The sequence below is a fragment of the Dromiciops gliroides genome, chromosome 1 (genome assembly GCF_019393635.1).
Source record: "Dromiciops gliroides isolate mDroGli1 chromosome 1, mDroGli1.pri, whole genome shotgun sequence".
Lineage (NCBI taxonomy): Eukaryota > Metazoa > Chordata > Mammalia > Microbiotheria > Microbiotheriidae > Dromiciops > Dromiciops gliroides.
Genome location: NC_057861.1, coordinates 460,980,622 through 460,997,010, shown reverse-complemented (window position 1 = coordinate 460,997,010; position 16,389 = coordinate 460,980,622). Strand labels below are relative to the sequence as shown.

Below are 16,389 nucleotides of genomic sequence, written 5' to 3'. Positions count from 1 at the left end.
GTCCAACCAGTTCCTTTGGTAGACCCCCTTTATCAAATTTCTGAGAGGACATGGATAGGTCACAGAAGATGTAGGCACAGCTGACTTTGAGTCTACATCATTGGAAGGCACAGCCCACATCAATGAGGTCACATTCATTGGAGCATATGTATAGCACTTTACCATTTACAAAATACTTTACATCAGTTATATCATTCGATCCTTCCAATATTGCTACAATATTAATTTTCCCATAAGGAAATATATCTAAAAGTTTTAATAAGTAATTTTCATAACTGGTCATGCAGCAGTAAGTTGGAGACAGGAGTCAAACCCAGCTCTGTCCTCTACTCTGAGTCCAGTGTTCTTTCCCCTACTGATGTCTAAGTTTTAAAATTTAACCTTCAACCAGATTCTCAGATGTACCTTATAGGATTCAGTCTTCTGTTATAAAACAAATAGACAATAGCAAGATATGCTAGCCTGTAAGATTTTTCAGGTTAATCTGGCCTGTTTAAAATGATCTAAAATTCATGCAAACCATCTAACACATATAGGTGTTGGGGATAGCAGTAGCTCCTCTAACCAGGGATAAAATACTCTAGATAGGGGGAAAAGTCATATTCACAAATAATCCTTCTAATCCTTTTAAACCCTTAACATAATTTTCTAAAAATTTAAGTCTGTGTATTTATTAATTCAATTTATCAAATATTTATGAACCACCTGTTATGTACAGGGCACAGTCAACCATTGTCAAAGATACAAAAGATGAAATAAGTCAAAATTCCTACCATAAATTCAGAATTCAGTTAAATTCAGCAAACACTAAAGTGCTTTCTTCTTGTCTGACACCAGGGACAAAAGAGAAACTGTAGGTAGTCCTGTCCCAAAGTAGATTATAAATTCTGTAGAACTTAAGAAAAGGGAGAAAATGCAATTGGAATATTCCCATTGAGCTTATTTTGTGTAATTGAAATAAGTAACTTGAATCAGAATTAAAGTGAGTTGACTTAAATTTGTTTTCTCTTACCACAAGAGAGCATGCTATGCCTTCCCCAAATTATTTATGGCTTTTTTTAATGTATTCCTGCTACCATCAGAACAGGAAGTTTCTGAAGTAATAAGGGAATTGTTTTATGTAGCTTGACCTAATGCCAAATGCCTTTAAAAACAGCATAATTGCCAACTACTGTGCTATAAATATTTTATAGGGCAGTAGAAGAAATGTCCATTTTTTTCCCTTATAATGAACACTAGGTGGCAATGTTTCATCGAGTTAGGAGAACTAGAACAGTTCCTTATTTTATTGTATCTTTAATTGTTGGCAGTGGTCTGTTGGCAAAGTTTATGTGATAAGAATGTAAAATTAGAGCAGAAGGTTTTAATTATTTGTTTCTGAGACTAACCTCTTCCCCCACATAGCTGTCATTAATGCTAATGATGTGCTACCTCTCATTTTCAGGAACTGGTGAAACAGAAGGTGAAACGTCAGTTGACCAAACAGCAAAAAGCTATAGTTAGACGACGATTACAGAAGGGAGAGGCAAATATTTTTACCAAGCAAAGGAGAGAAAACGCATATAACATTAAGTCAAGCTTAGAAGCAGCTAGTTTTTGGGGATAACTAATGGAACTTTTTTCTAAAAGTCTAGCTTATAATGTTTTGGGAAGAAAGTGTTATTTTGAAGATCTTATTTTTCTGTAATTTTGATTATGTAAATGTGTGTATATATATATATATATACTCTATTTTGAAGTAATTGGTTTGTTGGTTTCTGTTTTCAAGAAAACACCAAAAAATCTTGCTAGTTTATTTAATGAATGTCTTTCTGAAAGGCATTTGGGGCAATATTACATACATTGAATTATCATTTTTGATCCTTTGGTAACTGGAGCATTTAAGTCCTGTGAAAATTTGACAAATATATTCTAAATAACCAACTGAAAATTCCCAGCAACATCTGCTCTCAGGGCAGGCGAGCCAGCCTACCTGAGGCATCAGGGTACCTTGGGGAGGAAACAGTCCAGCATGTGCAGACAAGTCAAACCAAGACCACCACCTTAACTGTCAGCTCCACTTAGACCCTGGTAGACACAGCCTAAGAAGCTGAGCCATCTTGGGAAGCAGTTCCCATGGAGACAGCTTGAAAACTGTTCCTGTCACAACTGCTGAAGACTGAGGAAAGTTCTTGTCTCCAGAGTCCTCAGCACTGGCAAATGGTTCAACATCAGAAACTGATGTTTTTATCAGTGGAAGTGACCAAAAAAAAAAAAAAGACATTACCACCTGTTTTGTTGTTGTACTTTAAGGACCGTGGGACCCTTCAATCTGACTTGTAGCTCAAACTGTGGTAAATGTATCCTCCATTAGAATATGACCTTCTTGAGAGCAGGAACTGTCTTTTCTCTTTGTATCCCCAGAGCTTTGCACAAATAAATGCTTCCTTCGTTCATTCATACAAAGCATGTGGAGAGATGCTAAATTAAATGCATTTGATGACCTATGTTGCCTTATAGGCAAGGTGGAGTGGTAGGAGCTGCCAACAAAATCACCACCAAATGACAATATCACTTAGTTTCTTTAATTGCTGACAGTAATTTCATGGCAGAGTTGCTTAATAGAACCAAAAGGTTTAGTTTTATAATCCAGATGAAAGGAAATATTTTTTTAAATATATAATCCAAAAGAGAAAATAAATTACATATGGCCTCATGCTTCTTGACTTTATTAGTTTAACTACCAGATGCTCAGTTGACTAAAATTGAGTCCCCACACTGTAAAAGGCTCTGTACTGGGCATTGTTGGGAATTTAGAAAGTTTTGGGGAAAACAGTTGTTACTTTAAAGATACTATGGGGCAGCTAGGTGGCGCAGTGGATAGAGCGCTGGCCCTGGATTCAAGAGGACAGGAGTTCAAATCCGGCCTGAGACACTTGACACTTAGTAGCTGTGTGACCCTGGGCAAGTCACTTAACCCTCATTGCCACGCCCAAAAAAAAAAGATGAATAGAGAAAATTAAATGTAACACATCTAATGGCAAATGTGAGACAGCACTGACTACTAATTTTGGTGGGAAATTTCACCCTCTGTTTTGTATGGTAATAAAATGTATTTCCTTAGCATCTGAGGTTCAGATTTTCATATGTTCATGGGATATAGGCCCAGGTTAATTTTTAGAGATGATGTTCTTGGCTTGATCCCTATCTAAAGTCCTGAGAAATTTATCTTACTGGAAAATGTAATATACTGCACACTATGTAAAAAAACTAGCAATCTAATGTCAGAACATTGGTCTAGTTCCCCTTTCTTCCAGGTTCTACTGTTCCTAAAAGAAGGCTTCATAAGACTTTTTTTTTTTTTTTTTTGCTGAAGCAATTGGGGTTAAGTGACTTGCCTAGGGTCACCCAGCTGTAAATGTTAAGTGTCTAAGGCCGGATTTGAACTCGGGTCCTCCTGACTCCAGGGCCAGTGCTTTATCCACTGTGCCACCTAGCTGCCCCCTCATAGGACTTTCATCTGCTTTCCATTGCCAAATATACCTCCTTGAGAACTGCTTGCCTTACCTCCCTTATTTGCATAATACATCAAAGTAAATTTTCTGAGGGCAAAAGTTCAGTCTTCTTTAAAATTTGTATTTCCCACAGGACCTAGTATAGTTCCTTGCACATTGGTGCTCTTTGAATGATTACAGAATGCATGATTTCAGTCATTCCCAGAAATGCACCTCTCACTTTTCCACAATCCACTTAATCTCTCATCTCATGCTATATGTGTAGTTCAAGTTTGTTGTGTTTTTTTTCAATTACTTGCATGATTTTTCATCTCTAGTCATCATAGTTCTTTTTTACTCACTGGACAGTTATTTGTCAAGATGGTAGAGTGAGAGGAAGCAAAATAGTCCATCTTACTACTCTTCCAAGGATAGAAAAAGAATGAGATAGAAATGACCCAGAAACCCAAGAAGAAACTACAGTAAGTGCATGTTGCCCACACAGGTCCACATAGACAGCCAGTTACTCCCATGGATACTAGGGATGAGATCTAGCCAGAAAATCTTATGCTGCAGTATGGTACATAGGTCTCCAATAAAAGGACCATGGTCTAGTGTGCCTGGATCCTATAGCGTTTGTATTGTTCTGATCTGAGTAAAAAGCCTATAGTATTAGGATTGATGGCAACTAGCAGGGCACATCCTGGATCAGAGCAGCTCTTCAGTGTTCAACCCTGCATTCCCGCACATAAACTGCCCAACTACTGAGGAAAGCTGCTCTTAGAATTCTTGAAGAATCTGGGAGATTGCCCAAATAATACAGATCACTACCAAAGAAGGCCTCATCATTCTTTTCAGAAGTACAGAGCTTATCCCTGACTCAAAGGCTCAATTCAGGAAGTAAGACTGTAAAAACGAGTAAAGATAAGAAAACATCAACTGTAATATCATGGAGCCAGAGCGCTCAAGACATAAACCCAGACAAAAGGAATTCATGTACGAGCAGAGTCTCAAAATCACAAGTCTGCCAAATGCTCTAATGGAGTTCCTGGAAGAAATTAAATGTTTTTAAATGTTTCATTTGTTAATGAAATGTGAGTTCTAGAGAAAGAATTGGAAGGATAAACAGCTTAGTATCAGAAGTATAAAACATACTCAAAAGACTGAAAAATAGGCCCAAAAGACAAGAAATAGTAAAAACAAAATATTTTTAAAACCAAAAAATGTAAGGTATAACCTAACAAAAGCCGTTGACCTGCAACATAGGTCAAGGAGAGCTCTTGTTAAGAATCATATGACTACCTAAAATAAAAATCCTAGATATATTTCAAGAAAACATGAATTCAAATTATCTGTTAGAACCAATGGCCAAAATGAAAATATAATCTACTAATCACCTCCTGAAACCCCAAAATGAAAAATCCCAGGAATGTCATTAAAGATTAAAGAAAAAAATGTTTAAAAAAACATTCAGAAGAGTTTAAATACTAAGGAACCTGAATCGATTTTTTTTTTTTTTTGGTAAGGCAATTGGGGTTAAGTGACTTGCCCAGGGTCACACAGCTAGTACGTGTCAAGTGTCTGAGGCCGGATTTGAACTCAGGTACTCCTGAATCCAGAGCCGGTGCTTTATCCACTGCACCACCAAGCCACCCCTAAAAAGGTGCCTTTTTGATTCTCATTCTGAGATAGATTTTTTTTTGTTGTTAGCTAAAATGTTTTGGCCATGTTCAGAATGCTTATAAATGCTGATTAAAAATATATATATAAAAACCACTTTCAGGGGTGGCTAGGTGGCGCGGTGGATAAAACATCGGCCCTGGATTCAGGAGTTCCTGAGTTCAAATCCAGCCTCAGACACTTGACACTTACTAGCTGTGTGACCCTGAGCAAGTCACTTAACCCCTATTGCCCCGCAAAAAAAACAAAAAAAAGGGGAAAAAAAACCACTTTCACCATAAAGGTGACCCCCTTAGCTTCAGAGCAGCCACTATTGTCATCACCATTTAGAGACCTCAAGTATATCGTCCATCAAACCTTTCTTATAGTAAAATTGGTTCCCCATGAAATCATACCCTCTAGGTACAAGAGCTCCGTAGGTACTCTGATTTCATCCATTTACACCATGACTAAAGTTTGACTTTTCTTAACCTTCAGATTTGTAGAGGGTTTTGGCTTTGCATTCATTTTTCTGCTGCTGCTACTTAATTGACTTAACAATTTGAGTAATGAGAGTGACTAAACTAAAACTAAAATGGAATGGTTTATTCTAGAAATGGCTGTTAAAAAGCATCAATAAACTTTAATTTTAAAAAGAAATGTAATGTTTTATGTGACAGAATTAACAACTTATTCTCCACTGATTATTAATGAATTGCCATGACTGAAGATGGGTCCTATTGTTTTGGTGCACTATCAATCATATGAAAGAAAGAGCCATTCACATCTCAACTATTCTGCCTAGACCAACCTACTCTGAGTTGATAAAGATGAGACACAATGAGACACAAAGAAAAATGTCTTACGGCCTTTTGAGAGGGTTTTGATTTTTAAAGTTTACATACCAATCAAATATTTGAATGCCAGTGAGTTACTCAGCATTATGCTAGACACTGAGTCAGGGAGGGGAGAAATAGAGAAATAAAAAATAAGGAGCTGTGTCTTCAAGGAGTTTGCAATCTAGCTTGAAACAAGGTTAACATGGAAAAATTGTTGGAACTCCAGATAGTAATTATGTTGTACAGCAGACATCCATAAATCTGAGAAAGGGGGCCCTCAGTAGATTGACAAAGGGGTCCATGTCACACATACATGAAAGTTTAAGAACCCCTGGATTGGGGAATTCATAGGCCCAAGGCAAATTGTAACTCTGGGTTGGAGCTTTGATGTCTTTTTCTCCATAAAGAATCATCTACACCAGGGCAGCTAGGTGGTGCAGTGGATAGAGCACCGGCCCTGGATTCAGGAGGACTTGAGTTCAAATCCAGCCTCAGACACTTAACACCTACTAGCTGTGTGACCCTGGGCAAGTCACAACCCCAATTGCCTCACACTCACACACACACACGAATCATCTACCCCAGAAGCTAGCTGGTGCGTGAAACGCTTTCTCCACTGGATCCTCTACTCAAACTGTTCTGGTTCTGCTCACTTCATTTTGTACAAGTTGTCAGAGGTGACCCAGTTTCCTCTGAAATTGTCCACTTCATAATTTCTTATGGCATAGTAATATTCCATTATATTCATAAACCAAAATATGTTTAGCCATTCCCTAATAAGCCACTTAGTTTCTTAATTTTGGCTACCACAAGGAGCTGCTATGAGTATTTTTGTACATGTAGGATATTATTTTTCTAAATTCCTTTGGGATGTAGGCCCGGTAAAGGTATAGCTAGGTCAAAGGGTAGGCATTTTAGTAACTTTGGAGGCATAGTTCCAAATTGCTTTTCAGAATAGCTAGACCAATTCACAGCTCTACCAGCAGGATACTAGTGTGCCTGTTTGCCACAGACCCTCCAATATTTTGTCATTTTCTTCTTCTGTCATCTTTACCAGTCTTATGAGTGCAAGGTAGATCCTCAAAGTTGCTTTAATTTGCATTTCTAATGTTCTAGAATAGGGCTTCTAAATTTTTTTCTACTCACGACTCCTTTTTGCTCAATAAATTTTTACATGACCTCAGGTATGTAGGTATATAAAATAGGTATCACAACCTTTTACTGTTGCCAAATTTTTCCTGACCCCTACATTCAGTTATGCTACCCCATATGGGGTCACTACCCACAGTTTAAGAAGTTAGGTTCTAGAGCATTTTTTTCCATATGGTTGTCGATAGATTGGACTTCTTCCTTTGAAAATCACCATTTCATATCTTTTGATCATTTAGATATTGAGGAATGGCTCTTAATTTTATAAATCTGAATCAGTTCCTCATATGTATATCTAAGACTTTTACTGTTTTCATATCTCTGCCATGAGGAACTAATGTCCTCTGCTGAACAGTCAACTTCTAGAAGAGGCAGGGATTTATTGGCTAGCCATTTGACTTGCCTCCTGAAAGTCCTGTGAATGGCTCTGGTTGTGTTAGTTCTCTTTCAAGTATTAGGAAAGAAAGGAGATTGGGCTTGGTGTCAGTGGCTTTTCCTTTAGATGGGGTCCTGCCTGACAGCATGAGGTCTGGGATCTGAGTCTTGGGTCCTGATCATTGAAACAAGGGTCCTGGTACCTGAGGCTCCAGTTCTGCTTGAATCCCTGGAAGTGAAAGGTGATATATGCGTGGCTTTGGTCTTAGTTTGGGTCTAGGCTAGCAACCATGAACTTGGACAGACTTTGGGAAATAGTGGAAGATAGAAGGGCCTGACAAACTATAAGACCATGGGATCATGAAGAGTAGGAAACAACTGAACAACAAGTCTAGCAACAGGTGCCAAGACACAACCACATCCTGTGTTTTGGTAGCAGCTGCGTTAGTTGTCCAGTCAAAACTCTATTTTTCAGTTTGAAATGGAAAAGAACACAGTGTTTAATTTAATGTAAGCATATTTACAAGAGCAGCCTAAAGCAATATAATTCAGAATATGTCGATAATGCAATCATGACAGGAAACATTAACGAACTATTTAATTACTGGCCTGCCTGATCTTAACATTTCCATAAACTATTTTTAGGATCTATTCTAAGTGATTTACTCATAACCAATAGAAGCTTTTCTTTGTCTTATTTTAGGCCATTTTCATTTATTTTCACAATACACTAGATCTCCATTATAATATAATTCATTTGGTGCAGTGGATAAAGCACCAACCCTGGATTCAGGAGTACCTGAGTTCAAATCTGGCCTCAGACACTTGACAGTTACTAGCTGTGTGACCCTGGGCAAGTCACTTAACCCACATTGCCCTGCAAAAAAATAAATAAATAAATAAATAATATAATATAATATAATATAATATAATATAATATAATATAATTCATTATAATTGCACTTATTTAGATATGCCACAAATCAAATCCTGTCACCATAAACATAGCTCCATGCAGAAAAAGCCTGTTATACCCATGAGGGATGTTAAGCTTGTCCCCAGTATCACAATTTTGAAAGCATTCTATTGTGTGAAGTGTGGTCATAAAACAATGGAATTGAATGTACAAGCCATGGATGTAAATCCATATACTTATTTTATATTCATATTTTATGTAGAAGAAGAGAGAAAAAGAGAGGGGAGAGACAGAAAGAGACAGAGAAAAAGAAATAAACAGAGATAAAAACAGAGACAGAGACAGAGAAAATGAATGAAAAATCTCTCACCATTAAGGTAAATATTTGTGTAAAGATCATAGTAAATTGAGCTGTTAAAAGAAGTCGCTATCATTTTGAGGATATGTTCTGTGATATAAGTGGGCCATCTAAATTCCTGAAAAACTTTCCATTTATTATAATACAGCTGCCTAGTGCAAAACATGTACTAATGATTTCATGTTATCCTTCAATATATTTTAAATTACAACATCTACATTTCCTGGTCTAAATAGAGCCAAACTGCCTGCCTTAAATAAAGCTAAATCAGTCAAATAAGATAAAACTCTCATTTCAGTCAAACCTTCTGAAATGTCCTCATAAGCAACTTTTCACAAAACCAAATTATCAGCTAGTGCTGGAGTAAAAAGTAGAGAGAGAGCCACTGTTTGGGTCAGGTTGATCTAAGATCTCCAAATCAAATTTGTGTGGCACAGTAAAAGCTCAGCTAACCAGAATGCTCAGGAGAGGGACATTCTACTTCACTGTTTTCTAAGTGCATCAGTGACATGGCATTCTCAACTCATAAAATACATCTCCCAGAGAAGGCAAGTGTCTTGTAGTAACAAGTTCAAGGTACTTTGTATTTCTGCATCTATTCAAAACCATAACTCATGAACCTGCACTAATGTGTTTATTTTTTTTTTAAATCAGCTAGAGGTCACAATTAGTTCAAAGCAAAGGCATTTAGTGAAATAACATAGTAAGAAAAGAAGCAATCAAGTATCTGCCACATAAGCTTTCCGGGCACCATTCCCCAAATAGAAATACTATCAGTGGGGGCGGCTAGCTGGTGCAGTGGATAAAGCACCGGCCCTGGATTCAGGAGGACCTGAGTTCAAATCCGGCCTGAGACACTTGACAATTACTAGCTGTGTGACCCTGGGCAAGTCACTTAACCCCCATTGCTCCGCAAAAAAAAAAAAAAAAAAAAAAAAGAAATACTATCAGTGGGAAGAGTGGACATAGGTGGGGAAAATTTATGAAGAAGCACACAAACATAAATGTCCCTATCTCCCTATCACATTCATGGACAGGCCACGTATTCCTCCAATACTGGAACCCAACAATGTCTTCTGATGAGGTTACGTTGTACTCAATGGGCCCCTAAGTGTTCCCTTACAAGACATATTATCTTGTACAGAGTCAATCTGGGTCACTTCACTTTAAAACCTTGTTTAAAACTGAGTTTTGATTACATGGCAATTGGGGCAGCTAGGTGGCTCAGTGGATAGAGCACTGGGCCTGGAGTCAGGGAGACTCACCTTCCTGAAGTCAAATCCACTGGATTTGATTCAAAACCACTGGAATTTATTGAGGTAGTAGGAAGGGTGTCATGAAGACATGACATGGCCAGACCTGAACTTCAGGAAAATCACTTTATCAGCTGAGAAGAGAATGGACTGAAGTGGGAGAGATGAGGCAGAGACTAATTATTGCAATAGCCCAGGCATGAGGTGTTAAAAGACTGCAATAAGGCAGTGTCAGTGTCAAAGGAGAGAAGGGGGCTATATGAAAGAAGTGGTGAAGCTTGAAACAATGGGACTTGACAACTGATTGGATATGGGGGTCTGAGAAAGAGTGAGGAGTAGAGGATAACATCTAAGTTTTGAACCTGGTAACTGGGAGGATGATGGTACAAATGGATAGAAATAGAGAAGTTAGGAGGAAAGATAATGAGTTCAGTTTGGGACATGTTGGTTTTAAGATGTCTAGGTGGCAAAGTAGATACAGTACTGGGCATGGATTCAGGAAGACTTCCTGAGTTCAAATATGGCCTCAGATACTTACTAGCTGTGTGAACCTGGGCAAGTCACTTTACCTCATATGTAAAATGAACTAGTGAATGAAATGGCAAACTATTCCAGTATCTCTGCCAAGATAACTCCAATGGGGTCATCAAGAGTCAGACACCACTCAACAACAATAGAACATCCTGTTATGGGGTTGGGAATTTGAGACTATTAAAGTTTAAACTGGCCAACTAAACTAAAGGACAGGGATCTGGGGTAACTCCTTCAGAAGCTAAACTAAAGGACAGACAAACCTCGAGAAGTAAGGGAGATAAGCCCATTAGGTGTGGCTGCTGCCTGATCCCCAGAAGACAGAGATAACTCCAGAAACCCTCTAATACAAGCCTTCACTCAAGCTTTCCCCATCCCCAAGGGGAACTTTCCATTGTCAAGTGGTAACCCCCATCTGGTCATCTACCATCTGTAAAAGCTATGGCCTTTCTCCTGTTTGAGGATATAGGTATCTCAGAGAATTATGTCGCTGTGTCATCTCCCCTCGAGAGATTTTTTTTTGGAGGGGGGGGGCAATGAGGGTTAAGTGATTTGCCCAAGGTCACACAGCTAGTAAGTTTCAAGTGTCTGAGGCCAGATTTTAACTCAGGTCTTCCTGAACCCAGGGCTGGTGCTTTATCCACTGTGCCACCTAGCTGCCCTAGAGAGAAGTTTTTTACTTTTCTCTTGGTCTAAGCCTAAATTTTATATATGTGTGTGTATGTATGTATGTATGTATGTATATATGTACATATATGTGTGTATATGTATGTATATGTGTTTGTGTATGTGTATATCTATGTATGTATACATATGTATATGTTTTTATATATATATATATATACACATATATTTTTTTATCCTAATTGGATTTGTGTGTGAAAGGGTGTAAACCTTTAAAGAGGAATACCTAAAGACCACCACCCATTTCCCCAGTAACAATCTGCCATGGGGCCCAGAGTACCCCAGAAGTTCTCTGAGGCACATCGAGGAATCTTCTCCTTGAGAAACTAAACCAGAGGACAGATATGCCTAGAGAGATAAGCAGAACCAGATTGGACTGAGCTATTTTAGGGACCTCCACCCTTAATTCTGGTCTCCCTTACCCCTGGGGAGATAAGTTTGGCTGTGGCTACTGCCTTTGTGTCCTGAAGAGAGAGATGGTTTGAGAGCTCCATAGCCACCCCACACTCAATTCCCCTAGCCACCGCCAGTGGGGGATGGTCCTCCCTCACTAAAGGAATTTTCCACAGTCAAATGGTCACCCCACCCCCCATCAGTCCTCTATAAAAGTACCTGCCAGTCTCCTGCTCGAGGAGATTGGTATCTCAAAGCCACATGCTTTGTGCCATACCTCTCTCCCCATGAGAAGTCCAAGGATTTCCTTCATGGTTTCCCTTCCCCTCCCTTCCCTTGCCCTGAAATAAACTACCATCTTATTTTAACTGCTTTTGTGTGCAAGAGGGTGTAATTCTTTAAAGAGGAATTCCTAAGGATCCCAAGCCCCTACTCCAAACCCTTACCCCATTTCCCCCCATAACACAATCCATTTCAAGATGTCTAATAGACAGTTGGGGAGAGGTCAGGAGAGAGGTTAGGGCTTTATAAGTAGATCTGAGAATCATGGGCAGAAGGAAGATGGGAGCTGATGAGATTACCTGTTCTCTAGCTACAGAGCTGTCAGTTCCAGTGTGAGAAATGGGTAGTTGTCTCCTCTCAATGTGGATATAACAGTCAGTCATACTTCCCTGACCTGTTTGTAGGACATAGTCTCAGATCCCCTCCTCCCCCTCAGGTTAGCAAGGTCACATGGTTCAAGGAGCCCTGGTCTCAATTAGGTCCTCTCCAGAGTTCTGTCCATATAAGGAAGTATAAGGTCTACTCCTGAGTTATGCCCATACAAGGAAGAGGGGTAGGAATACTGCGTTCTGATTAGCTAGTTTTTCCCCGTAGATTGTAACCCCGACCAGTGATGAAAAAGGGGAAGGTCCATTCGCGTTAGGGACTAGGGTATAAAACAGGGCCTGCGAGCCCCCTTTCGGGGCACCCACTAGCTGCACACTAGGGTGCCTCCTTCTCATGAGGAGAAAATAAAGCCTTTGTCACCTTGCTGCTGAGTTCCTGAGAATTATTGAGAAGAGGATGAATTTTTCCCTCACATCCAGCTACTAGTGCCCCCAGGCTCAAACTTTTTTTTTTTAAACTAAACTTTCTGGAATTTGCCTCTTCTTTGGAGATCATTTTTCTCATTTAAGATGGGCATTCTCTGAGTCTCCCCTATTAGTCTCCATTGGCCAGACTACACCTAACCCCCATCCACCTCCCAACAAACTTCCTGAGTTCTCAGGGTATGCATTCCCAGTTTCTCTCCCTTCATGGATGATTTGTAGTGTGAAAGCCTTGAGTTCAAATCCTTCTCTGGTATTTACTGCCTGGTAACACTGAAAAAGGAACTTTACATCTCTGAGTCCTAATTTCTTCATCTGCAAAATGAAGGAATTAGACTAGACAAGAGCTAAGGTAACTTCTAGCTCTAAATGTATGTTTCTTTTATTCTTCTCACCCAAATAGATGAGTTAGAAAGGATTGGGGAGGAGGAGACCCTGCTGTGAAGGACAGAAATAAAACTTTGCCCACAGGGCAAGGTCTTTATCTTTCCTCTGCCCAGCCACATTCCTGCCTTTATTATGTATATGTTGTACAGCCTAGGCTTTCTAGTACTTGGCTCCCTGGCTAGAGAATTAACCCTCGGTCTGCCCTCCCAAAGACAAAGTGTATTCTCCTGATTGACATTCTTAAACTCTTCAGAAATGTAAAAGAGATTCCAGTTTAATCCAGAGAAAAAAAGGAGACCGGGAGGGAAATTAGTCAAAGGAAATCATTCTGTTACCTTTCTTGCAAAATAAAGGGAGGGTAAATATCCAAGGCAGAGATAATAAAGTTTGTTCAATATAGAGATGAGCTAATTTAGGAATTTACTGTGAGTTTTTTTCTCTGTTGTCTGCTACCTGGTTGTCCTTAAGCGGTGATATATTAGAAGTATTTAGGGGGCAGCTAGGTGGAGCAGTGGATAAAGCAATGGCCCTGGATTCAGGAGTACCTGAGTTCAAATCCGGCCTCAGACACTTGACAATTACTAGCTGTGTGACCCTGGGCAAGTCACTTAACCCCCATTGCCCCGCAAAAAAAAAAAAAAAGAAGTATTTAATCTGCACTTTTCCCTGTACGTAAGTATAGTGACTATTCATAAGTACAGTGATATCAAAATTAAATTCCCTGTGAACAGCTCCTTTGCTAGAAGCATAACTATGCAACAATAGGGGAATGGTTAAGTATGATCCATCTGCTATATCCTTCTTTTTAAAATCTTCCTAAATCAGGGGCAGCTAGATGGTGAGGGGCAGCTAGATGATGCAGTGGATAGAACACCTGCCCTGGAGTCAGGAGTACCTGAGTTCAAATCACCTCAGACGCTTAACACTTACTAGCTGTGTGACCCTGGGCAAGTCACTTAACCCCAATTGCCTCACTAAAAAAAAAAAAAAATCTTCCTAAATCATGTAGAGTGGCAATCATTCCTGGCCTTGAGCATAACAAAAATGTCTCAGCTCAGTTTCTATTTGTCTCTTCCCAGCTGAAGGTAAATAGGGCTGACCCAGAGCAAGTAAGAGCAGTTTGTCTTTGTCTCAAGTCTCTCCTTTATGTCTTCTTTTGCAGCTCCCTGGGGGCCCTTCACTCTGATTCAGGAGCCAGATTTCTATCCTTTATGTCTTGTTACCTGTGATGCTACATTAATATAATGTAATTTATTTAATCATTCCCTTGTTCATATTTAGGCTACTTCTGAGATTTTCATCATCACCAAAAAATACAACTTTGAAAGTCTATGAATACAGCTCTTTTTTTCTTTGTTTTTGATGACTCAGTGGGCATAGTTCTTTTTGTAACTTTTGTTACCTTCAGACATATTGCTCACAAACAATTCTACAAATTTACATAAAATTCTGACTTGTCTAGAGGCAACTCTGTTGTTGATTAACTACTCCTAACACTGTAGCTGATGAGCCCCTACCCTTGTGCTCCCCATTAACAATTAGCCAGTAGACTCAAAAAACTCTTAGAAAAGACCATTACTCACATGGTGTAGCAAGAACAAAAGTATCAAAGCATTTTCCCCCAAACCTGAGGCACATGCTCCCTCAAAGATTCCCAAAGTGAGGAGAGTAGGCACAAACTTAAAACACAGTAGTAGTAAGGTACAAATGTAGGGAACATGTTTGACTAAGGCAATTCAGAATTCAGAATATCGGGGTCTCAATATCCTTTCTTTCTCAGAGAGTTCTCATGAAGCTCTCTAAAGGACATGGTATTAGTATCAGTGATGGACAAGTTTCTCCACTACTAGAATGGCTGGTTTCCAGCATAGCACAATTCCTCAAATAGATTAAGTGTCTTACCTGGGCTTATTCTTCATAGGGAGTGGTATCTCTATTGGACGGGTTTATCTGATGCTGGATGGGCCAAATAGGTTGTTCAGCTGCTGGTATGGGAGTCTCACAAGGCATGGAATCTTTTCTAGAGATAGATTGCCTAGATTCCCAGGGCTTACTCTTTGATGTCTCCAGTTCCCCCAGGCCCAGGTTCAGCTGAATGTTACTGTGCTCTTTCAGCTGGAGTGCTACTGTGGCCTTTTGGAAAGAACAGAGAACTTTAGGCCTAGAGGCAGAAGCTGCTCTAGAACTGTTCCCTTAGGAGCTCTCAGTGATAAGGTCCACCTGGCATGCTGGTTCTCTGTAATCACTACTTCCCCTTCTGAATGCTCACCAACCTCCGATCAATTCTAGAATATTTCAAGGAATCAAAGCTCTACCTTCTTTTTATTGTCAGTTATCATGGATATATCAACCTGAAGTGTTATGGAGTTGGGACATATCAAGGAATTTGGGATTTTTAAAGTTTAAACTGACCAGATAAACTGAAGGACAGACATACCTTGAGAAGTAAGGGAGACAAGCCCATTAGGCATGGCTTCTGCCTGATTAGCACCAGGGGACAGACATAACTCCAGAAGTCTGGACCACCACCTCTCATTCAAGCTTTCCCCACCCCCAAAGGGAACTTTCCATTATCAGATGGTCACCCCATCTACCATCTATAAAAGCTTTTGATTTTCTTCTGTTCAAGGAGATAGGTATCTCAGAAAATCATGTCTCTGGAACCATCTCCCCTCAAGAGAAGTCCTTGACTTCTTTCTTCATCTCCTTTCTCTAGCACCTAAATAAAAGATTATTTTATTCTAATTGGATTTGTGTGCAAGAAGGTGTATTTCTTTTTTTTTTTTTAATTGAGGCAATTGGGGTTAAGTGACTTGCCCAGGGTCACACAGCTAGTAAATGTTAAGTGTCTGAGGCCGGATTAGAACTCAGGTATTCCTGACTCAGGGCCAGTGCTCTATCCACTGTGCCACCTAGCTGCCCCCGAGAAGGTGTATTTCTTTATTTCTTTAAAAAGGAATACCTAAGGACACCCACATCACCAATTTCCCCTGTGACATGAAGCAAAGGTTCTATTTCTTCTTAGATTCTCTAGTTCTTCCAATATTGTTATAGAGACACTCTGAGTAGCTATTGTCATTGCTCTTATTTTCCAAGTTTCTCTATCCTAATCTTCTGAGGTCCATTCTACAATTATCTTTCCTTAATCACTGGGTTGGCCACAAGGTCATGAGGTGATCATGGAACATCTCCCAGGACACTACCAAGATGTTGCCTTGAGAAGCTTTTGCCCTTGAATCTCATCTCCCCCTTCCTCACTTCTTTTTGCTGCCTTTTCCCCC

General features: G+C 39.5%; 1 protein-coding gene across 1 annotated transcript in view; it reads left to right on the top strand.

The window, feature by feature from the left end:
- The window catches only part of RIOK2 (RIO kinase 2), a 29,118-nt gene extending 23,358 nt beyond the window's left edge, over window positions 1-5,760 (top strand). The window contains exon 10 of the mRNA XM_043977304.1: window positions 1,445-5,760. Coding sequence (XP_043833239.1) covers window positions 1,445-1,606 — 162 coding nt within the window. The 3' untranslated portion in view covers window positions 1,607-5,760. The remainder of the gene's footprint in view (window positions 1-1,444) is intronic.
- The last annotated feature ends 10,629 nt before the right edge of the window (window positions 5,761-16,389 follow it).